The sequence below is a fragment of the Hibiscus syriacus genome, unplaced genomic scaffold (genome assembly GCF_006381635.1).
Source record: "Hibiscus syriacus cultivar Baekdansim isolate YM2019G1 unplaced genomic scaffold, ASM638163v2 tig00111303_pilon, whole genome shotgun sequence".
Taxonomy (NCBI): Eukaryota; Viridiplantae; Streptophyta; class Magnoliopsida; order Malvales; family Malvaceae; genus Hibiscus; species Hibiscus syriacus.
This window is the reverse complement of record NW_024063049.1, coordinates 247,962-273,269: the sequence shown is the minus strand read 5'-3', so window position 1 is coordinate 273,269 and position 25,308 is coordinate 247,962. Positions and strand designations below refer to the sequence as shown.

The 25,308-nt window shown below is 37.5% G+C and overlaps 1 protein-coding gene, 1 long non-coding RNA gene and 2 pseudogenes across 4 annotated transcripts; 2 read left to right on the top strand and 2 right to left on the bottom strand.

Moving 5' to 3' along the window:
* Positions 1 to 4,226: 4,226 nt before the first annotated feature.
* LOC120158102 lies at positions 4,227 to 12,218 on the top strand (annotated as a pseudogene).
* A 496-nt stretch (positions 12,219 to 12,714) lies between these two features.
* Positions 12,715 to 16,708, top strand: LOC120158103. 2 transcript variants are annotated; one of them, XR_005519197.1, is made up of 10 exons: positions 12,715 to 12,791; positions 13,589 to 13,703; positions 13,842 to 13,970; positions 14,360 to 14,407; positions 14,693 to 14,820; positions 15,000 to 15,198; positions 15,310 to 15,439; positions 15,573 to 15,646; positions 15,809 to 16,004; positions 16,165 to 16,708. It is a non-coding gene; the product is annotated as an uncharacterized LOC120158103 (long non-coding RNA). The 2 variants fall into 2 exon arrangements; XR_005519198.1 differs by having other exon boundaries at positions 13,839 to 13,970.
* Positions 16,709 to 17,259: 551 nt separating this feature from the next.
* Positions 17,260 to 25,308, bottom strand: part of LOC120158049 — a 40,823-nt pseudogene continuing 32,774 nt past the window's right edge.
* On the bottom strand, positions 18,872 to 25,005 carry LOC120158098 (digalactosyldiacylglycerol synthase 1, chloroplastic-like). 2 transcript variants are annotated; one of them, XM_039169030.1, is made up of 3 exons: positions 24,532 to 25,004; positions 19,563 to 19,718; positions 18,872 to 19,053 (listed from the first exon to the last, which is right to left on the bottom strand). In XM_039169030.1, coding segments are annotated over exons 1-3 (495 nt in total). In that variant the 5' UTR covers positions 24,870 to 25,004; the 3' UTR covers positions 18,872 to 19,052. The 2 variants fall into 2 exon arrangements, with proteins under 2 accessions (XP_039024961.1, XP_039024960.1); XM_039169029.1 differs by lacking the exon at positions 18,872 to 19,053 and having other exon boundaries at positions 19,449 to 19,718; positions 24,532 to 25,005.

Below are 25,308 nucleotides of genomic sequence, written 5' to 3'. Positions count from 1 at the left end.
TTCATTCAACTGATAAAAAAAAACCATTCTATCACCATGCGTATTCGGACCATAGACATTTAGTATGCCTATTTCCATGTTATTCCAAACCAGCATACCTTTCAATGCTACAATTCTTCTCAGAATTAAATGACATAAAGCACTAAATACACTACTATCCCACAACGTGATCAAGCCTCCTGAAGCACCTTCTGCAGGCGAGAATATCATTTCCTTATTAAATCTACCTTTTATTCTTCTCTCAACAGAAGCATGAATTGAATTAGCTTTAGATTCTTGTAACAAAACTACATTCGGATTTTGCGATTCAATAACCCGACTAATATCCCTAACCTTCTCATTCCTTCCCATACCTCTCACATTCCAAGTTAATACAGATAGGCCGTAATCCATATAATAACAAAACCCAAAAAATAAAATAAAGCACATAAGAGATACGAACTCAGGGTTTTCCCGAAGGCTCCAAGGAATCCAATCTCTCTAGCACCGTCTCTCTTGAAACTGCAAATTGCACGCCCAACGCCTCACCTACGGCTAATGACGCCTTTGCTTCGTTTCCGAGACCCAAACATCATCCTTGAGTACCCCCACCAAGAAAATCACTATGTTTCGGATGCCTTCTTGATTTTACCATCAACCTTCGGCCACTATCAATCTTTTTCTTTCTTATCACAACTTTGTCGAGCAATGAATTCTTACCACTGACCGTCTTAACTCCCCTTTTGGCACACGATTTTTCTTCGCCATAGCTGAATTTAACGTGCCTAATATATTCGTTGGAACTTTCCCAACCTTAAAGACACGATCTTCAACCCAAGAATCCTCATCCAAAATTTACAGCAAAGAAACTTCTTCAATAGGCACATCCATTAGTCTAGAGTTGTTTGATAAAGATAGGGACATCCGAGCTTGGTCAGCACATCTATTCAATTCCATCAGCCCAAAACTTTCATCTGCACACTGATTCAATGGCCCATCATTAGATAACACAATCACTTCGTGTAATCCTTCACCCACATCGTCCATTTGTACCATTTTGGAAGCTGCATGTTCCATTATAACAACCATCAAACCATTATCGCTTCACTGTCTCAACAACTCAGTATTACTGTCTGCAACAAAATCTGCATCAGAACCAACACCACTGGCACAATCCTCTTGGGCCCTTGAAACTAGCCCCTGATGTTCTTCAGTTGCTAACCAGGCTCCACCACCGACTGTGGTACCATCTATGAAAACCCTGCTCTCCTCTTGGATTTCCGAATTAATTCTAATGGTAAAAATTCTACCATTAACAATAATGTTACACTTCTCTGGTAAGGTCGACTCAAACTGCACCTCCATCAATATTCTCGCTTCATTGAATCTAACCCTTCTCCTAGTATCTTCATGGATCGATAACATTGTACCCCACGAGCTACCTAGTTCCTTGAAAAACTTATCAGACCATACTAGAAGAGGAACGTCTTTAAGAATAACCAGACTTTGATTTTTAACCTTTGCTCATAGCCTTCCAATAATTGCAACTCATCAAACCAGAGGCTCATCCATTCCTCCATTCTACCCCAACAAACCTGACGATCATCTTTTCCACTAAATTATAAAACCGCCAAGAGATCGTGCCAAAAACTGACCTTAACCTCCAAACCTTCAGCTCAAAAAGCTGTTTGAATAATATCCTCATTGAACATTCTTTTAATTTTCCCCACTAAACAACTTTCACTCCACCGTACCTCCTCTCTAGGAACGAGGATGTTTCTGCCTATTGCTTTATTGTTCAAAGAACCATTCGAGATATTGTGATCAACAATATTGACATGAAATACATTATCAGACTATTTTATTACATGAGTCTGGTGAAATACTATCCTATCTTGAATATTTCTACCTCCTGCCTGCATACCGTCAACTACATCCTTAAAGGATCTAGAATCCCTTAACGCTGGTTTCCATACCTTGTTTACCATTCTGCCATTCTCTGTAACCTTATTACTAACTGCACCATCTTTGTTATGAAAAACTCTAATTTTGAATCCGTCCATAATTCGACCATCCGCCCTAAGAACATCTAAATTAGCTTCAGTCATACTCTTAAACCTCACAAAAGTAAAAGTAGAAGCAACAACAAGTCTTTTCCTACTTCTGAACGCAATGAAAAAGTCTATCACCACTCCATACACCTGAAATGATTCCTTCAGTGCATACGGATGAATCCTCTTACTAATATTGTTAACAAAGACTGAATAGCCTTTTGACATATGAGCATATCGATCGGCTCCACCATCCCTCCCAAACTCTCTCTGACTACCCGTAATCCTCATCGCTAATGAAAAGCTTCCAAAGAGACCAGTAACTATGAAAATATCTTTTAATTTATGATAGAAACCTTCTATGACAATTTTTAACAACGTAACTCTACCACAAAACTTGTTGAGCTAATAGACTATTTTACTGAGACTTTTTCACAAACACCTTGTATGCAGAAATAGTAGACGCAAATAAACTCCAGACCCAATATATCTTATCGCGATACCCACACAGAGGAGAATATTATCTCATGACTAGGGCTGTAAATGAGACGAGACAGATCGCGAGCTACTCGAGATTGACTCGATCAAAGCTCGATAAATACTCGGATCGAATGGACTCGACTCGAGCTCGAGCTCGACTCGAGTTTTTAACGAGCCGAAACGAGCTACTCGATATTTGACTCGAAAAGCTCGTGAGTAGCTCGAAAATATAATATATTAAGATTTTATTTTTTTAGAAATAAATTATTAATAATATTAATATTTATGTATTGATTTTTTAATAAAAAAAATACAGTAAGATTTCTTGTATTTAAGGTTCATGTTCGAGTTTAAGGCTTCAATCGAGCTAAGTTTAATATTTTTTTTCATTTCGAGCCTTTTCGAGCTGCTCACGAGCTTCAGTTTAGGATTTCGAGTTCGAGTCGAGTTTGAAAATTTTAAGCTCGCGAGTTTTCGAGTCGAGTCGAGCTCAGCAATACTTGAGCTCGACTCGGCTCGTTTACACCCCTACTCATGACTTTAAAACTAAATATAAAATTGAGCCAAAATTCTAGCACGAAATAGCAATCAATCTGTAATAGAACTTAAAGGCACTGCTAGAAGAGCAAGAATCAATCTCACTAAGATTGAAGAGCAAATAGAGTAAATCGAGAAGCAAAATTGGGGATGAAACACCAATGAACCCTAATCCCCATTGACAACCCTCACTTGTAAGAATCTCCCACACCCAACCTAGCTGTATCTCAAATCCCAAAATATTTAGAGGACAACTATCATTAGTCACCCTCGATTTATTAGCATGAAGTAAACTTGCTTCGGGTTTCCTGATAATAGAGGGTTTTTGTAGTAAAATGATAGTTTGATTCCAGAGAATTTAAGGTCAAATTTAGGGGAATGATGCTCTTAGGTTTTGGTTATTTTGAAACTTTTTTAGAGCTTGAACGTGAGGTTTTATGTTACAGATGTAACTTTTTTCGATATTTACTCGATCTATCTTGATTTAGTAGAATTACAGCAGATAATTTATAAAGTATAATGTTTTATATTATATGGATTTAATTATTTTATAACTTAAGGAACAAACAATGTTAAGATCAAACATCAGACGAGACTAAATTATTAAAATGTTAAGTTATAAAAATTTATTAAATATCTAAACTTAAAATTTAGAGATGATATTTAATTTATCTAATATTTAAACTTATAAAATCGTAATTACTATTAGAAGAAAAAAAGACCAATACCTCCCACCCTTATTTTAGTTTTGTCTATGTGATTGTGTATTTTTGCCATGAACTATAAATTGATATAATGAGACGAGATATTAAATTTTAATGTTTGAGCCATGATAACACAAATAAAATATATTGAGTTGAAATAATGACATTATCATAAATTCTACAATAAATGATTTAGATTAATTACAAAGAAAATTGATTTGAAAATAAGAGACAAAATTACATTTAATTTTTAAATTTAATACTTTTTAGTTTAGTGAGTAATTTTTTCGTTTACATTAATCTCTATATTAGATAAACTTTAAATTTTAATCCACAAAAAAATAAAGTTCAACACTAATATAAAAAACATTTAAGGATCAAGTTGGAAAAAGTTAAACTGAAGGACTAAATATTTGCTTTATCCCTAAAAGAAAATCACCCGTCATTTTTATACCACCCCAAAACGGACCGTTTATGCCCGCTAGGGAAGAACCGAACTTAAGTGGCTAACATCTCTTATATGGCGGTGGCTGACAGGCTTGCCTTCTTGTTCTGCTTCCTTGAGATAAATTAGGCTAAACAATCACTAAAAGCTTCTTCGGCGATTCATTCTGGTCGGTGATTGGAGCTCCGGTCGAGGCCGGCCGGACAAGGTGTAGTATTTTGGGGTTGTCGCCGTCGTGTGGGAGAAAAGCGAGCGTTTTCTGAATTGGTAAGAAGGAAAAAAAGTAAATGATTTGGAACCGCATTAGACTTAGGAGTACGGCGAAGGCGGCAACAACGGAGTATTTAAGGAGACACTATCGGCATGGCACCGGAGATAATCTGTGTACTTCAGCTCTTGTTAACGACTTCAAAGCTCCCGTTTCTCAGGTAACTCTCTTTCTTTAAGTTCTAGAATTGTTTCAATTTATGTAATTGGTTGTTCTTTTATGAAAAACAAAAGCCTGATAATTGGATCACATTTCTTACATTTGCTATAGGATTGAAATATGGTAGAATGGAAGAATCAGTGAGATGTTTTGATTTATTGAGTTAGATTAAGATTATTCTGAAATTTGGTATTCAAATATAGTCTTTCTCTAGCGAACTAAAGAGCGTGCTTATCAAGTTTAATGCTATGGAGCAGCTCAAACTTAGATAAAAGTTGTTTCTTCCTTTCAATTTTGTTAAACTGATACTCAATGTTAAAATTTCATTCTTTTATGTAAGTACTACTGAGCTTTTTTTTTGGGGGTGGTGGGGTGGTGGTGGGGGGGTTGTGTTACATAAGAGCTTAGACTAGAACTGTCAGTTGTCCGTGTTTTCGAATGGAGTTGATATACTCTATTGTGTATTTTATATAAATTTTTATACTTAACAGTTTGTGTTATATAAGTTTTGAACATATATATATTTGAATCGTATTGTTTTTTTTTGTAGTTGTATCATATTAAGAATAAACCAAGTGTACTACTAAATCATATAAGATCCCAGCACCCCTCTAACATATAGAATGTGCCACCTGCAAAAAATATTGCTCTAAACATGCGAGTCTCCAGCTACTTTGTTTAGCCAGAGAAGAAAGATCATCTGCAGGCCTACGAGCTTCGCTATAAACATGTAACACCTTTTATGCAGAGCTATTGTTTAATGTTGTTTTCACTTTTTTTATTTTGTTATGTATTCTTTTCTTTTAAAGTGTTATTTGGAAGTGTTCATCTGCTGATATGGTGTTTTCATCTGTTTTCAAGAGTTATGGAAGTGTTCATCTGCTTAACAACTTCAGGAATTCGATTCAAGCTACTGTGAGATTTTGCACGTTAACTGTCTCTAAGGATGGTGTGTCTCAATCTCATTCCAAGACTCCTGAAGGGGCTACAGTTGCCAATAAAAAACCTATTGATTTCACCAAATTAGACATTAATCTGCTTCCCACTGTCATGATTGTTGGTCATCCCAATGTGGGGAAGTCTGCATTGTTTAACCGGTTTGTAGCTAATTTCTCGCTCTCAATCTCCTGTCTTTTTCAATGAATCACACAATTTTATAATGTTATCTAATTGAAATTTTTATTTATTTCTGGTCAAATACTGTTTAGCTTGATAAGGAGGAGAGAGGCTCTTGTGTACAACACACCTGATGATCATGTCACCAGAGACATAAGGGAAGGGCTTGCTAAATTGGGGGATCTGCGGTTTAAAGTATTGGATTCTGCTGGCTTGGAAACAGAAGCTTCATCCGGATCTATTCTAAATAGAACAGCTGCCATGACCGCAAATGTGCTTGCTAGAACTCAGTTTGCAATTTTCTTATTGATGTCAGGTCAGTCTTATTATGGATCCCTTATACATGCATGGATATCTACTTATGATTGCACAGTTTGATTATTTTAAAAATTTATTTGAAAATTTTGAGAGGACATTACATTGCATCACATCAATTTCTTTAACATCTTTAATCATGGTGTTGGGTGCAAAAGTTTTCAGGTCATTATTTTGAGGGTTTCTTTCTCCAGTATGTGCTAATTAAAATTTATTTTTTTGTACTTTATTGAGTCTAGAACTGGGCTACATCCATTGGATCAGGAGGTTGGAAGGTGGTTACGCAAGCATGCACCAGGAGTCAATCCTATAGTAGCCATGAATAAATCTGAATCGCTTCATAATGATACAAACTCTTTTGCTGAAGCTGCTACAGAAGCCTTGAAATTAGGATTTGGTGAACCAATTGCTATATCTGCTGAGACAGGGCTGGGAATGACAATGCTTTATGAATCTCTCCGGCCAATGCTTGAGAGTTACATGAACAAAGTTTTAGATGGTAAGCACTTCTGTTATCGTTAAAACTCTCTGTCCTTCATGATCAGATAGCTGTTGTGTTGCAATTAATTTTTGGGCTTTGTTGAACTTAGGAGATATTTATTAAATAGAAAACTTAGTTATTGGATTGTTATTATGAAAATTGTTCGGTATTCTATTGAAGAAGAAAGCTTAAGAGATATTATATAAATTGAAAAAGTATATCACATTAACAGAAGTAAAAAATAGCTAAAAAGAAAAGAATACAAGGTTAATATAATTAGCTAAAACTGGTTGTATTTAGCTAAATACCCTACTGTTCGTATTCAGACAGTTTTACTAGTTGGGGATCCTTCGCTGGCAGATAAGTTTCATATTTCTCCTTTCTCAAAGAAGGTTAATTGTTGGATTCCTCCTCCACCGGATGTGTTTAAATTCAATGTTGATGGGGCAGTCAGAGGAGATGGGTTGCAAGGTGGAATTGGAGGTATTTTAAAAGATTCAAAATGCTATACTTTAGCAACGTTCTCTACTGCTGTAGGGCCTGGTCCTCCTATTTTGGCAGAATTGAAAGCTATTAAGGAAGGAATTGATGGTTTCTATTCCTCTGTTTGGGCTAAGAAGGGAAAACTTATTATTGAGACTGATTGTAAAAATGCAGTGGAATGGATTTCAAAGCCGCACTCTACCCCTACATTTTTTAGTGCTCTGGTGGATGACATTGGGGCTTCAATTTCTGATAAGGATATCTTTCTTAGATTGATTCCTAGGAGTTGTAACATGGAGGCCAACAAGTTAGCTAAGGAGGGGATTGGCTGATAGTTACAGGTTTATTGTTTAAATGTTTTGTGCTCTTCTTTGGGCTTTGTATTGGCTTAAAGTTTGTAATGGTGTTATTAGGGTGGTAAACAGGTTAGCCAAGTAGAGGATGTTGCCTTAGCTAGGTTGGATTAGGCTAAGTTAGTTTGTTGTATATGTTTGTTTACGGGTGTTTTGTGGTTTTCTGTTTTTGATGGGGGTGTTTTTTCTGGATGTATCTTATGTTATTTCAAGTTGAATGATATCCTAGGGCAAGGGGTTTTTAACGAGGCCTTCAATTCTTATAAAAAAAGTACCTTTTAATGGCTTAAGATTGAAAAATTAATGAAAATTTTCCATTTAATTGAATTTTAAAATAATATACCATACACATTGATAACATCAAACCATTAAAAGTTTTCATTTAAACGGGTCTAAGAATTTTTAGTGGTTCATCAAATACACCCTTCGCTTAGGTTTTAGATCCAAACATACTATGGTGTGAATATAAATGGAACTTAAGCCGTGGCTACATGATTTTCACTTTCTTTCGTCAACTATGGTGGATTTCTAGGAAAAAGTGGATCATAGCCCAGGTGTTTTGTACACTTCTTATGAAGACACTCATTATTTCCTCCCCTGTTTTCTGAGTTTATCATCACATTTGTTTTTTACTTGCCGTAGGCAACAGTAGCCAAGACGAAAATTTCAACTAGAATTGTGACTCTTGTAAGGTTGATGAAGAATCTAAGGTGCCACTACAATTAGCTATTGTTGGCCGACCGAATGTTGGGAAGTCGACATTACTGAATACATTGTTACAAGAAGATCACGTTTTGGTTGGTCCTGAAGCTGGTTTGACTAGAGATTCAGTGAGAGCACAATTTCAGTATCAAGGGAGAACGATTTATCTGGTATAAATATTTAGCTAGTTTTAACTCTTTGTTTCATCACATGATTCTTGGGCTTTGATATAATCAAAACTGTCTATTTAAACATTATATGCCATACCTCTTTACATACACATATATATATATATATGCCAAGTCTCACCATTGCAGAGAGTTCCTTTTCATTTCTCTTTGATGGCGAGTAAGGTGAGAGTTCCTGTTGGGAAAAACTGTTTCACAGTGATCATTTTCAACATTCCAGAGAGTTTAAATTTCCAAGGTCTTTGGTTATTTTTCAATAAATATGGCGAGGTGGTTGATTCTTTCATCCCTAATAAAAGAAGCAGGGGAGGAAGTAGATTTGGTTTTGTTCGTTTCACCAGACTGGAGGACGCGAGGAAGGCTATCAACTGTGTTGATAGATCTTGGATTCAAGGTAACAAAGTTAGAATTTTCATGGCGAGACATTATCCTCGTGATGTTTTCTGGAGGAAGAAGTTCTCTGGTCCATATCCAGTCGAGGGCAAGAGTGTAGTGGAGGATGTTAGTCATACGGAGGCTCCCATTTTTGGTTCTGTTGATGAGAGTAAGCTCTCAACTATCAAAGACAGCTTGGTAGGATGGTGCAGAATTTTTATTAAGTGGGTAGAGTCGTCTTCGCTGGAAGAGGCATTCGCATCCCCGTTATCCAAGGTGGGGGAGCTCGTTGGTGCCTCTCCAGTTAAGTTTCCTGAGCTGGAGGTGGGTGCTGAAGATGCAGGAAGATTCGTGCACTCTTCGGAGGTGCAGTCTGCCGAGGGGTATTCTGAGAAAGAAGAAATTTTTTTCTGTTGTTTAGGGAATAGTGCTAGAGGCAGCTTCTTGTCGGGTGAGGGCGTGGAGGACAGGAACATAGGCGAGGAATTGATGATGGGTCCGAGGAGGGCCGTTGTGGGTCAGGGGATGGTTCTTTCGCAACTTGAGGAAGTGGGGGAACACAAGACATTGCTGGTGCACGCGGAGAGAGAAGCAGTGGATGTCTTTAAGGACAATTGTTTGTCTGCACGTGGTTGTGAGGGGAGTAAGGATTATTTAATTAATTTTCCCATCCTGGATGGTCGCTTAGTGTCAAGGGATTTGGAATATGTGAGCCTAAAGGATAAAGTGGATCTGTTGGTTCACGCGGAGGGGGAGAAAGAAGATTCCTACAGGAAAAGTAGTGAGTCTGCACGTGTTTTTGAGGGCTCAAAGGATTATTATAATGATTTCCCCATGTTGGATGGTCGGGTTGAGTCAAGGGTGGTGGAGGATGGGATTCACGAGGGCCTTTCTTACAACTGCGCATACAAAAATCCAAAGGGCAACGCAAGGCAGTACATGAGACCTAAGGAGGGTTTTGGCAACAAATATAGATCTGACCAAATTTGTCAAGATAATTTTACAGCTCCCAAAAGGAAGTATAGGGGTTACCGAAGCAAGAGCCATCAGAGTAAGGTGCAGTGGGAGGAAGAGGTGTCTGTTATTGATGACAGATTCATATATGATTCTGACTTTCCAGCATTGGGGCAGTCCCAACAGAAGGATGCGATCGATTCCTTGCAATTTGGGAAAGAATTGGGTTGGGAGTCTAATGGCTCAGTAGTGTATCTGATTTCAGAAGACTATGGCGGGGGAAGGAGTAGAAGTTTCAGGTGGTCTGCTTCATGATTTTTGTTTGGAGCTGGAAGTTCGGATGGTCTTAGCTGACAAGACGAGTTAATGTGGTGGAAAGGCGGCTATGTGCGTGCTGTTTTGTATTCTTATCATGAGAAAGCTTGGTGGCTTTTGACTTAGAAGTTGGCTTCTTTGGTTTTAGTAAGCTGTTACCCTTGGCTTTTATTATTGTTGTTTTGTTTTGTTTGGGCGTCTATCGGGCCACGTTTGGGCTTTTAGTTTGGCCAGTCTGTTTTTTAGGCTGTTGTTGTTGCTTCGTTGGATTAGGCTGGTTCTGGTAGGATTGTTTGAGGTTGTTTTTGGTGTTTTGTTTGTATTGGGGGTGGCTCCCTGGTTGTATCGTGTATTTTCTATGGTTAATGAAATCTTAAGGCACTCTTTTCCTCCTTCCGCTGATTAAGGAGCTTCTCTATAAGCTCCTTTAATCATGAAGGAGGTTTTTAACGAGGCCTTCAATTCCCATAAAAAAAAATATATGCCAAGTCTCTTTAAACTGTCCATTTTCGTTGTCTTTTACTATCTAAATTATGGAGGCTCTCTGAAGAACTGTCCTCGTGAAAGTTATCACAAGGCAGTTTCCCTTTAATTATCATAACGACTAATCTAAATCCGAAATTTACCAAGGCTATTCTCTTGGCTAGTCTGATACTGTATTTGTAGCTGTTTGGTTTAAGTCTTTGAATGAACTGATTTTTTAGTTCAAGTATTTCTTATTTTGATTTTGATGTGTTTATATCCAGGTTGATACTGCTGGTGGTTGCAAAGAGGAGATCGGCATAAAGGTCCTGCTTCATTGAGTATCATGCAGTCGAGAAAAATCTGATGAGAGCTCATGTAGTTGCTTTGGTTCTTGATGCTGAAGAGGTTTTTCATTCGTTATATATAATGTATCGTATATTTAAATGATCGGGTTCGAGGCCAACCTTTTCTAATATGATGGGCATAATTGATGCTTCACATGTTTGGAAGCTTTAGGTCAATGTTGCTCCAACTCTTTATTTTTCTTATGTACTCATGTCTGACACACGATTATGGGGGATATGATCTCCAAGGACTCTCCAGATATATGAAAAATTAGAAAATCTGAACTACCCCGGGCAAATAGTAGATTAAAATTTTGATTATGGAATAAGCGTAAATTTAATCTCATTGACATCTCTATGGGACAATCTTCAGGTTGCAAAAGCTTGGCGTAGCTTGACGCATGCTGAAGTAGTTATAGCAAGACAAGCTGTGGAAGAAGGTCGTGGTCTGGCTGTAATTGTGAACAAGATGGATCTTCTAAAGGGGAAAAGAAATTCCGTGTTATATAAAAAAATCATGGAAGCTGTTCCTCAAGAAATTCAGATGGTTATACCCCTATTTTAGTAATTAATAATAGAAGAATGTGTGAAAACGTTGAGATGTTGTGTGATTTTCGTCGTACACCCGGATCTTATATAGATTAACTAATAATGGAAAATGTGTGAAAAAGTTGAGATGTTATGTGCTTTTCGTTGCACACCCGGATCTTCTATAGATGAATTATGTATTTGATTATCACCATTAGATGATCTTTTTATGTTATCATGGCCTTGGCAACAGATAACTGGGATACCAGTTGTGTTCATCTCAGCAATAGACGGAAAAGGGTGTGCTGCTGTCATGTCTCAAGTCATCGATACATATGAGAAGTGGTGTTTAAGGTTGTCCACTGCACGTCTTAACCGTTGGTTGCGCAAGGTCTGTGGTTGATATCTTTTACTTTTTTCTCATCTTAGAAACCTGAAAGTGTATAATTTTGTACTCGATTTGATATGTTTGTCTATTTCAATCTGTCGTTGTTTCTGTTGGTTTAGGTTACGAGCCGGCATTCTTGGAAAGACCATGGTGCTCAAACCAAGATCAAGTACTTCACTCGAGTGAAAGCCAGGCCTCCAACTTTCGTCGCCTTCGTGAGTGGGAACACCTAGCTTTCCAATACATATGTAAGGTTTCTAACCAAATCTTTGAAGGAGGATTTTGACATGGGCGGAATTCCAATCCGATTCATGCAGCGTTCTGTTCCGAGAATGTCCGGAGGGAATAGCAGTAAGAGCAGCCAATCTAGTGGTAAAACGGTTGAACGCACACCATCGGACAAAAGAAGTGTCCTTGTTTAGGCATGGCGCTGGCAGTTAATTTCTTTGTAGGAGGAAAACAGGTACGATGAAATTGGAAAAAGGATAGATTTGTCCCTTTAAATTCGAAGGAAAGTTTTATTTGTTTCTTAAATTATGCAGGCTTTATTTGTATTAAATTGTGTAAATTTAACTTGGGTTTTTTTTGTAATTTTTTTATAGATGGAGGACTTAACAAAAAAACATCTTATAGTCAGGACCATCCATATTGTTTACCCATTTAATATTAATTTTTTAGGTAAATTTAAAATCAATTTTCTGAGATTTTTTTTCTTTTATTGATTTTCAACATAATAAAAAATTCAAAATAGATCAAATTTAGTCTTGACCCTTTTATTATATTCAAATTTGAAATTTAGTCTATATACTTCAATTTGGTGTAATTCAGTGACTACATTAACGTCATTTGTTTGTTTAAATAGTTTAATTTTGATTAAAATATTCATGAAATTTTTTCTTCAAAATGTTTAAATTTAATTTTGATTAAAATATTAAACATTAGTCATAAGATGGTGATTCACTCATTTTAATCATTCTGTCTTTATAATGTATGAAGATTTGCAGCTTTAGCATTTGTTTGTATTTTGCTTTAAATTATATCCTTCCACCTTATTTAGTCATATAAGTTGAAGTTTTTATGTCATAGGAGGATGGACCAAATGATCGCAAGATTGAAAAACTACGTGAATATGTTTCGAAAAATCCTTTACGCATCCCAAAGGTATAGTATATTTCTAAGCCTCGGATATGCTTTTGATTTGTTAATATTACTTTGAAATCTTACTGTTTCATTACTAGTCAATTATGCTAGTATCCTTACAACTAGTTCTGGCAAATGTTATGATCAGATCAATGATTCCCTTGAGCAAAGGTGCTACAAGGAGTCGAGGAATGAGAATTTTCGATCAGTGAAAATTGTTGTGTGCATTTACAAGCTCTATGGCTTTGTATCTCACTGTTTTGAATCATATCAAGACTGTTCTATAATGGGATATTTTATTCTCTCTTGTTTTCGATTTCCTTACCCAAAGCGATTTATAATAAAACAAGGAACCTCAATTCTCCAAATTCTTATCTAATATTTATTTTTATAGTATTGTGCTTAGATGTGATTGTAAGTCTATTTCAACAAGGAAAATACTCTTCATTCATAATGAAAAGCCTCCTCTTATCAGTATGATACTCTTATTACTGAAACTTGTTATACCTTTATGGATTCTTCCCTTGAATTATTGAGATTGGTCTCGAAATTTGAGAGTGTTGAGTGTTTTTCTATTATTTGTACTGATAAAGATGCAAGTGATCATGTTTCTTGATCAAATGTTTGAGTTGTTAAAAGGAAAAGTCTGTTCATATTAATCATGTTAAACCTTTTACCAAAAGATCGACAACAACCATATAGTAATTTCAGGGTCAATATCTGAATCAAACGCGCGCCGGAAGAAATTTTAATTGTCTTCCTACTTTTAGTGTTTCCTTGAACTCACTCGATTTCTGGTTATCAACCATTTTTTATAGGACACTATTTGCTACTAGTTTACAGAGCATTATACAGACTTTGCTGGATCAAACAAGGCAGTATGAAAAGCAAATTCTAGGATTTCAGGCTCATTTTGACTTTGTAATTAATCAGGTTGGTACTTTTAGCATTACTTGTATGCTTCAAGTGTCATGAAAAATGGGTTTCCAGCTTGCGGAATTATTTTACTTTTATTAGTTATTAGGTTTATGGAAACAGGCTTCAAACTAATTTTATCTACCAATTCAGCAGAAGGATAGTACTTTCATGTCAAACTTAGAAGGCTTTATTCCAAAAGTTTGTCAGTTAGCTCAAGAAATTGGGGAAGGTGAAAGGGAGACGAATCTATGTTCAGCTGGGCTGCAAGCACTTTCTTCATCGGTATTCTCATTCAAGAAGCTTCTCTTGTTTTGACATGCATGAATATATCAACTTTTAGTTGGATTTCTTGGAAATAGATGATAAAAGTGCACCTTAAATCATATAACTCGACCAACAATTATATAGGTTCTGGGAAATTAAGCCAGAACAAACTAATATTATATACAGTACATGCAATGAAGGCAGAAGAACTAGATTCGAAGGTTTGCTTATTTACTTAGAATGAATGCCTTCAAGGTTCACTTCAATTCACCTTTCTCACAAGAACCAAGGCAATGATTTTCCCTTTCACAATTATTCTTTTCTTCCTTGCAGTTCACTTTTTTCTCTGTCCAAATTGTATATATAACTACTCTAGTGCACGTTCAATTTTCTATCTTCTCGTGTAGATTTGGTTAATGGGTGAACATTCTCACATTTCGGCAGAGTTTGATAATGTAAGTTGGTTTAGTCTTGTTATAAGACATCTGCAAGTTTATTGCTTTGCTATTAACTTGTTTATTTTCTTCAGTGCTTATGTTCTAATGTTTTCAGCTATATTGATGAATTTCATTTATAAAATCCTCAATTGATGTGATCGTTTACTTTCTTAACAGACCAAAGTGGCTAGTTAAAAAAGTATTAGTTATCTTTGTGTAGGTTACCTCCAAGTATTAAAAATGGGAGTTTACTATATCTTGTTATCAAATCAGAAATCAATTGTACCTCCGGTAATGCTGCAGGGCCACTGCCACCGTCACGTCATAGATCTCTTTTCACCTTGGCAACTTCAATGATCCTATTCTCATCAAAAGCATTTAATGTTCGCCCTATCATTGATTCTGCCAAGGTTGCACTTACAGAAATAATGGTATGAAACTTCTCATTTATGAAACCATACTGCTTTTCCTTCTGGAATAAGGTTGAAGTTTCTATCTTTTCTAATGCAAAATATCAATTCATAGGATGATCCATTTTTGGATGTGCCATGGTTTCATCTGACTGACTATTCGGTCTTGTTTTGATGTGCCATGATTCTATTATCCATAGGATGATCCATTTTTGCGCTTGGTGGACGATTGTAAGTTACAGGCAGTTAACACTGAGCCTGACCATCCAACAAATGTTTATAGATCTAAAGAAGATGATGCTGTGGCTTTAAAGACTCTCGGAAATTCAGATAGCTCCAGAACAAAGTAGGGAAACTCTTGCTTCTAAAATTGTGAAAACTTTGGGAAACTTGTCGGAGGTAAAGCTTTTTATCCCAAATTTCGAGAATCTTTGACCCTGATGCATCATCAAAGAACTAGTATTTTCTATTGTAATTACCTTATGCTAATATTTGGTGACTATATGGCAGCTTGAATTGTCCACCATAGGGGAACAGCTGCTGAATGAATTCTTGCCCGACAATGTGTGTTGCCCAGTTTTCTATGGATACTCCTCATAAAGTATATCAAGCTGGGGCTGAAGACAATAAATCTATTGAGGTAAATATCCCTTGCATCACCTTCTGAATTTTATCTACCACAATGCTTGGAACTCAAGTGATTCCTTTTGCGGGAGCTTCGGTTTTGTTAATCGATGATGATGATAATGATGCTTTTCTGGAACCATTTGAAGGCCAAACCAAGGATAGTTCGGAGTTTGCTGTGGAAATTCCAGGACTTGCGGATGTCAATCAACTCCTAGAATCAGTATGTTCGCTGTGACATTCGTTTTTACTCTGTTCGGAAACACTAGCGACACCTAGAACAGAATAACTCATATATTCGGAACAATGATAAGGGGAATTGATGATAGGCATCGATTATTTTGTTGAGATAGAACAAGCATAATTATTTTCTTTATCTGCGCAGGTAGTGGAGACGGCATATCAGTTTGGAAGAAGTCCCATCTCCACCTGACCGGACTTGTCTTACAAGGAAATAGCCCGTCATTGCGAGGCACTCGTAACAGGAAAGCAACAAAATATGTCTCCTTTGATGAGCTCGACTCAGACAAGAAAGCTTGATTAGCTTATCTTTTCAACATCCAGATAACATGACAAAACAGGTAAATCCCATTTCCCATGTCAGCATTGATTTTCATACATGTCATATGCACCATGAACATGCCTTGGTTCTACGCAAGAAAAGTACGTGCTTTGTGGGGCCCTAAGAACACAGATGGCTTGAAAAAGAATCTAACATTCGCAACCAAACTTAAAACGCAGGTGAGTCCGGTCCTTGAGCAAATTGACAGTACCAATCCTTTCAAACAACCGCTCGGCACTCTTCCAATGCCGTGTGCAACTGAGTACCATAACCATCCCCCCTCATTCAGTTTACCAGCCTCAACTCCATATGATAACTTTCTAAAAGCTGCTGGATGTTGATCCTATAGAAGTATAGAGTGAAATTTTCGAGCAAAATATTCCGGCGATTGTTCCAAGAGGAAGACAGAAAATTTTAGGACCTGTGTTTCTAAAGCTCAAAGATTTCCCTGTTCCAACAAATTAGTATTTTTGGTTCTTGGTATATTTAGGGCAGAACTTGTGATTTAGATTGGTTGAGTTTGTGACTATTTAGCATTTAATTCATTTCTTTTTCCCCCATTTTATTCCTTCATATGTGTAGTTTGCAAGAGATGCCAATAGTTATGCACTCTTCATATTGCAAGCAATTTGCTTTGTTCTTATTCTTTAGCATTGGGATGGACATGAATGTAGAATAGAGACACGGTTTTGCAATGTGTGAACACAATGCTACTTTATAGAAGAAATTTATCGTTGATCGTGTATGATATTTCATGTCTTTTTATTTTAGAAAGAGGGTCGTGTTTATGATTATTGGATACAAGATAAAAAAAAGTTAAAATCAACCATATAGATAAAGAAAACTATATAATTAAACATGAAAAGAAAACCTTAATTGAATATACGAACTAAAATCACATTCAAACACAAAAACTTAATCAAAAACTCATGTGTATCAATTTTCATTTACCTCATTGGAAAACAGAATACTTTGATTATCAAAAGAAAAAAAAACCCTAGAGCTCTAGTTTGCGTTTTTGCTAAATAAACTCCACCTAGCTAAAATACTTTGATTTATTTAGGCAAAATAAAAAAAGTAGAATTTATTTGAATTTATTAACTTAAATATCAATTAAAATTCGATAAATATAATAGTATCTGAATTTGACCTCAGGATTTAATTTGGTATTTTTGTTAATTTCTTTATTTAATTATTTACATGAATTTGGTCTCGATGTTTTAATTCACTTAATTTTTGTTGTCTAATTATGAACTTGAACTTGATCTTATGGTTCAAACTAATTCAAGAAAGTCAATATATTCCAAGTAATTTGTGTGGACAATACCAACAACATGGTTGAATTTGTCAGTCCAGTGTTTACCATGATGATACCAGTTCAGGTGTTCTGGTTCTTGCAAACTGGCAAAGTCAGCATCTTTTGATGGGATAAACTGAGAAGTATCTCCGGCAGGTATTATGCTTCGCCTTTCTCTCGAAAACTAAGAAACAATTTGAAAAAAGATTGTCATTGATAAAATTTGTGTAATGAGTGATATAGTGGAACAGTACATCAAAGGTTACCTTTCCAGGAAAGGAGATTCTAAAATCAGCCTTGAAACCAACCCTTTCTTCATGCCAGTTACGTATATAATTCTCCTGCTCTTCTGGTGAACCGAAAGTGAGATTGTTGGGATAAACAAGTTCTTGATCTGATCTGCAAAGCCAGGGAACCAAGAGCGTGACATTTTGTTTTGCCGATTTTGCAAGTATGCTGCCCGAAAAAGTGGGTTTACTGCAGTTCCTGTCATCCATGGAAGGCTGGCAGTTGTAACAATGGCAACAGGCCTTTTCCTATCTGTAACATCAGGCTTCATTAAGCCTGTCCAGGAGCCAACACCCTCGCTACAATGCCCTGCACTTTGAATAACACTGGCTATCCTTAAATCCAGTTCATCATTAATCTTATCAGGGTTGACAGCAGGGGGTTCTCCTGCAGTAAGGGAGCGCAGAACACGTTGGTTTCTCCGCTTGCTACACAAGCTTTCAACTATCTTGTCACACATATCTGAAATCGGATTTAAGAAAACAGTAAAAACAACTTGCTCCTAGAATGAACTGTCATAGAAAGGTGAACAGAAGACTATTAATTATTCAGCTTAACTACTCCCAGAAGAGAAAGCAACGTTTTGGATTATTTCAAGCATCGAAATTTCATGACTGTTCCACAGAAATGAGATTAAAGATGCTGCCCCAATTTAATCCAGAAGAAAAGCTCCTGGTTAAATTGGTCAGATGAAGCTTTCTTAAAAATTACTAATAGAAAGGACATGAACTGAAATACAAACTACAATGGCCTACAAAGGAAATCATAACAGAAAGCACAAAGAAGAGAACAGAACAGAACCATTCAAGTACATATAGTCCCATTCACAATAAATAGATAAAACCGAAAGGTGATTAGTAGTGGAAAATTTAAACTCAATGAACTCCTCATCCTAGTACATACCAAACAGAAGAATAAGAGAGATACAACTACTTACTTCAATAGAAAATTTAATATATATACATGGATTACCTTCAATAGGGCTAAGCCTAGGAATACAAAAAAATTATAACAATATGCTCTAATCCCAACCAAATAACCAATCATCACAAATGCAAGCATCCAGTAGCTAAACGGACCCAACTGTCATGCAAAAGCTCAGTCTAGTTATGGCTACCATCACAAAGGAGTATGCCATTGATTCTTTGACGTAGAACTACTTTAATCATAAAACTTTATAAATAGCTTGTGTGCTTATTACCTAACATGCATGCCGTTTATGTGGAATTGGCATATCTGTAATCCTTCAATTACAGTATACACATTTCTTAAAAAGAAAAAAGAAAAAAAGGTATACACATTGAAATGCCCGTTACAAAAAAAGCAAAACTTCAACAAATCCTTGTCAATATGTGGAAAAATTTCGCTGAAAAATATAAATGGCATGAATGCATAAAAAATTGCAAATTATCACTAAAAGGAAATGACAGTCCATTGGTAAGAAGGGAACCTTTGACTCCTGAGGCTCCTTGCAAATGGCTTTCTGCTAAATAAACAAATTTATAAACAATTGCATACCAAGAGGATTTTTAATTTGTGATAATCACGATAAAAGATCATGACATAAACATCTAGAATACACAAAGAGAAGCTTTACAAGCTAAAATGTTAAAACTAAACATCATCTAACTAGAGTTGAATGTTTAGCAATAAATTATACATTATAAGAACGTATATTTCAGGCTACCAATACAAATTAAAGAAAATATTTGATTTAGCCCAGGCAAAACTGATTGGTCAAAAGAAAAGATATATACTTCATCTTAAGATCATGAACATCGCCACATTTGAACTTCGTGTAAATACTACGGCTCTGAACAATGCCTAATCAGTAAGAGAGTAATATAGTTTCTTCCTAATACAGTTGAACACGTGTGCTTAACTACAACCATCAATTTTTTCCCTTCTAAAACTTATCATTAACCTCTAACTACTTCACAAATGAATTATATGTATTAAAAAAAGCCACGCCAAAAAAAATAAAGAACTTACCAAACTAGACTTAACTTTCTCCATAAACTCATTATTCTTAAACCCAGCAAAAATTTCAACCGTAGAATTTTCTTCTCAAATTCCCTTATCCTTGTCTTTAACGCCCGAATTGGTTCCCAATCACCAAATTGACCTTCCTCGTTGAGCCTCTCACTCCTTATTGGATTACTCAATCAAGAAGCATTGTAGTTTATTGATGTACAAAGAACTGATTACAGGATACACAATTGTCATGTATATACACAGTATGCGTGACTCTCAACTAAAGTTTGTTAAGCCTAACAGATTCTAAATGCTTCCTTAACAGCCATCACCAGCTCAGCACCAATAACCGTATACTCCACGAGTCATATTCTTCATCTCTAATATTCTCCCCGCTTCTTTTCCTCCTGTTGTTCAGATTTGCTGCACACAGACTTTGGCTCGGAAAACGCAGCCTTTGATAATGGCTTTGTGAAGCCATCAGCTACTTGGTGCATGGCTGGAACGTAGTTAAAACAAAGTTGACCGGCTGCAACTTTCTCACGTACAAAGTGTATGTCAAGCTCAACATGCTTCGATTGAGCATGATATACATGATTGGCACTTAAGGCCACTGTACTGGAGTTATCATACCAGATAATTGGTGTGCATTTTTGTGGAACACCAAGATCTTTTAATAATGCAATCACCCAGGTTATGTCTGCAGCAACATCTACAACAATCTTGTATTCTGCTTCCATAGTGGACCTCGAGACTATTTTTTGTTTCTTCGTTGACCACGCAACCAGGCACGATCCCAGGAATACTCCATGTCCTGATATGGATCGACGATCATCAATGTTGGAACCCCAATCTACATCAACAAAGGCTATCACATCTAAACTAGCTGATGAAGCAGAAAAATGAAGACCATAATCTAAAGTGGCAGCCAAGTATCGAAGGATTCTTTTTAACTGCTGTAAAGTGAGGCTCTCTGGGCGAGTTCATGAACTGTGCTACCTGCCCAACGCTGAAGAAAATGTCTGACCTAGTATGACACACGTAAAGTAGAGACCCTACAATACTTCGATATTCAATTGCATTTTAAATTAAGGCACATTCTTCATTCGAGAGTTTAGAGGACATGATCATCGGGGTATTGCATCCAGAAGTGTTTCGCATACCCGTTTTCTCCAAGAGTTCCAACACAAACCTCTTTTGGTTTAAGATCACAGCCTCCTTAGAACTTTTGACCTCAATTCCCAAGAAGTAGCTCAATTCCCCCAAGTCTTTTAATGAAAACCTGTCCTTTAGCAAGAACACAACACTTTCAACATCATCCAAGGACTGCCCTGTAATGACTATGACATCAATATACACCAGTATGTAGATGACTTCACGAGGCGTGAGCTTATGGAACAATGAGGGATCAGCTCGAGAGACAGCAAATTGCATTTGCAGTAACTTCTCTTTTATCTCATATCAGTTCCTGGGTGCTTGTCTAAGCCCATACAAAGTTTTCTGGAGTTTACACACAAGTGGCATTCCACGTTCATCCATCTTTTCGAAGCCTGGAGGCTGCTACATGTACACATCCTCGAGCAGCTCCCCGTTGAGAAAGGCATTATTTATGTCGACATGCCTAAGTGCCAAGCCATTAAGCACAACAATAGCAAGGATTATGTTAAAGGTTGAAAACCGAACAACAGGGTTAAACGTCTCTTTAAAGTCATAGCCCGAGACTTATGAGAAACCTTTTGCAACTAACCGAGCTTTGTATCGTAATACAGAACTATCTGGGTTGCGTTTCACTTTAAATAACCATTTGCATCCAACTGGGGTTCGACCTTCTGGAAGGCTGACAATGGTCCAGGTGTCATTTTTTAGCAATGCATCATATTCATCCTGAGTTGCCTGCCTCTAATGTGCCACCTGAAACGCCTCATGAAATGAGCCAGGAACATCTTCAGTGCATTCAGCAGCATACACCTTTGGTTTAAAGACACCTCATCGACTACGCGTCATCATATGATGAACTCGTTATGGATAAAAGGAACATCACTCGAAGTAGATGTAGTAACTTCAGGAACTGAATTAAGTTCGGGCAGGATGGTGTTGTCCTGATTATGGGCCATATAAGAGGCATCATCTCCAGTCCTAGACAAGGACTCAGGCTGCTGGGGGTATGAGAGTCAGCATTATCAATATTGTTTTTCGACCTTGGTAAAGGTTCAGGCTGTTGGGGAGTATGAGATTCAGCGTTATCAGTATTGTTTTTCGACCTTGGTAAAGGTTCAGGCTGGTGATACGTACAAGAGTCACCATTGTTTTAAGACTCCAAGGGCATTGATGTTTCAATATTATTCCTGCCATCATTCGATGTTGAAGCACGTGCTGGTTCAGATGTGGACTGGAACACAGGTTGCTTAGGATTAGCAACTAAGCTCAGAGAAGGTGATAGAGTAGAGATTACATTCGAGACATGCTCCCCACTGCTGTTAGTACCTGAAAAAGGAAACACGTGTTCATTAAAAACCACATGACGAGAGATATATACACGACCATCTAGAGCCAAACATTGGTATCCTTTATGTTGTGGGCTGACACCCAAAAATACACATGCTTGAGAACGAAACGCAAGCTTGTGATTCTGAAATAATCTCAAATGGAGAAAGCATTGGCAGCCAAAGACTCTCAAAATATTGTAATCTGGTGTCTTTTACATTAGTTTTTCGAAAGGTGACATTCCTTGAAGAACTTTAGTGGGTAACCTGTTAATCAAGTAGACAGCAGTTACAACGGCATAAGACCATTATTTTATTGGCATAGCAGCTTGAGCCAATAATACCAGGGCAAGCTCGATCACATGGCGGTGCTTTCTTTCAACTACACCGTTTTGTTCAGAAGTATGTGGACAACTTATCCTATGAACAATGCCACACTTGGCCAGGAAGGAAGACAGGCTGCGAAATTCACCCCCCAATCGCTTTGAATAGACTTAATTGAGCAACCGAACTGTCTATTAACAAGTTTTTGAAACAAGTCAAATGCTAGAATAGCCTCATGTTTAGTTTTCAAGAGGTACAACCAGGTATGTCTAGTAAATGCATCAACAAAGGATACATAGTATCGAAAGCCATTAGAGGAAATATGGGGGGTCCCCACAAGTTAGTGAACACAAGCTCAAATGGAGAAGAAAATACAGTTTTGATTCAACAAAAGACATTTTGTGGCTCTTGCCCATGTAGCAAGCAGTATATTCCTTATTTATATCAAACTTAAACTTGACACCAAGTGTAGATGACAATGTAGTGCCTATGCCATAGCTCATCAATGGAACCTTTCATCGAGGCAGTATGCACCTCAGCAGCACGATCTTTGGAGTTCATTGCAAAGGAGTAAAGGCCACAATTCTTTTCACCTTGAATTAAAATACAACCAGTCTTCTCATCACGAATACAACACCGATTAGCATGAAACTCTAGAAATAGATCATTGTCCCTAGCAAGCTTTGATACCGAAAGCAAGTTTTTAGTAATTTGAGGCACATGTAATAAATCTTTGAGTAGAAGAACACGAGAGGAAGAAGAAACAGACGACTGACCAACCATATTAACACCAAGACGCATGCCATTGCCAACGACAAGTTTACCTGGGCCATGAAACTCGGATGAATTCATGATATTCGATGCTTCAGAGGTGACATGGTGTGTTGCCCTAGAGTCCACCACCCACCTATCAGAACTGTGACCAGTATCAACAATGTTTGCTTGAGGTAGACTTGAGGAGGTTGGTCGACTTTTACCACAACATTCACACGCATTAGAAGCGGAGGCATATGAATCATTCTTGTAGGAAGCTCGATTATCTATTGTGACACAGGAAAATTCTTTATCAAACCTATGCCAACAATGATCCACTAGGTGTTCGATTTTGCCACACAATTGGCATTGTAAACACGGCCTACCTCTACCTCTGCCATTGGGTGCTCGAGAACCAGTAGAGTAATTGAATCATTGATCCGTACGAGCATTAGAAAAGGAGAAACTGTGTCCTTCTCCTTGAGCAACACGAGCACTCATGGGTAGCACTTCATTTTGCTCATCAAATCCTGCAAGTTGCATTTCAGCATCAAGTAACATAGTGTATATGTTATCAAGGGTTAGAGTTTCTTTTATTGTAGTTATAACAACCACAAAGGACTGATATTCAAAAGGAAGGCCTTTTAGAATGCTGGCAATGCGTTCGACAGAAGGTACTGGGCTCCCACACGATTCCAAGGCATCACAAACCTCTTTAACGTGCGTAAGATAAACTCTCATAGTGTCACCACCTTTTTTCAGCGACTGTAATTTGTAATGGAGGCTCATTACGGTCATCGTTGATCGAGTAGAAAAGAACTGCAGTACTGTGTTCCAAACTACCGATGCAGACTCGGCTCCAACAAATTGAGGTAAAAGCGGAGCACTTATGGTAGAAAGCAGCCAAGAAGCCATTGCACTATCTTGTGCAATAAATTCCTCATTTTCTTTATTAATCCGAAAATCACCATTGTCGTCAACCACCGTTTGTGGTGGCGTTGAAACTGCACCAGTAAGCAAACGCTCTAATCGATGACAACAAACTGTTAATAACACCTACTGTTTCCAAAGCAGGAAGTTCATTTCATCGAGCATCTTGTTGACCTTCTTATGGGAGAATGTCTTTGAGCTCTGCAGAGGAAATTCCATGACCACACTCTACGCAACAGAAGCATGTTAATAGAGGCCAGGAACACCAGCGATTGATACCATATTGGATTACTCAATCAAGAAGCATTGTAGTTTATTGATGCAACAAAGAATTGATTACAGGATACACAATTGTCATGTATATATACACAATATGCGTGACTCTCAACTAAAGTTTGTTAAGCCTAATAGATTCTAACTGCTTCCTTAACAGCCATCACCAGCTCATCACCAATAACCGCATACTCCACATGTCATATTCTTCATCTCTAATACTCCTCTCTTCACTGGCCTTATTAAAATCAATAATTCCTTCCGTATCCTCCTCTTTGATCCCATACACCTCCGCTGCGACTGTGCTCCTTATCCTTGACAAGTCTATCCCCAAGTTCGCCCTCGGACCCCATTTCTCCATCACTTTCCTCCTAATCTCCGGCGCCAAATACACTTTACGAAACTCCGATATCTTAGGATGAAGCTTCTTCATGAATTCGATCTCCGACGCTTGCCTGACCGGCGGTACCGAAAAAGGTGGGGTCGCTGAGTTAATTAAGTTCTCAATTTCTCTGTAGAAACTCGCCGCGATGTTCTTGAACGAGTTCGCACGATGTTTCATCAGTTGCAAATCCGCGTCGTCCGAGTCGGCACTCCCGTCACGGACACCGCCGGCGCTTGCCTATCGTTATTCATGGCGCGAAAAATTCAGCTTAGGGTTCCGTTAACAAACGACAAAATCTTCTTTCCGGGAAATTGCAGAAAAGAGCTGAGAAATTTAAACGGTTAAAGCTGGTGTGTGTTTCTATATAATTCTGGAACTGGGAGAGTGACACGTAGGATACCACGTAAGTTGATCTCTTTGATGAGATGGCGTATCTCGCGTGTGAACATGTCGTGGCGAGTTGTGATTCGGTATCGTAGAGTGATAGCCTACAGCGTAGTTTGTGGATATCGTGGGCTGATTGTGATTGGGTTTTCGTGCACTGATGAAGACTGGTCGGATGGCGTTGGCCTAAGTTCTTTAAGATTTTGTTTCTTCTATGCCTAACTTTCATTTT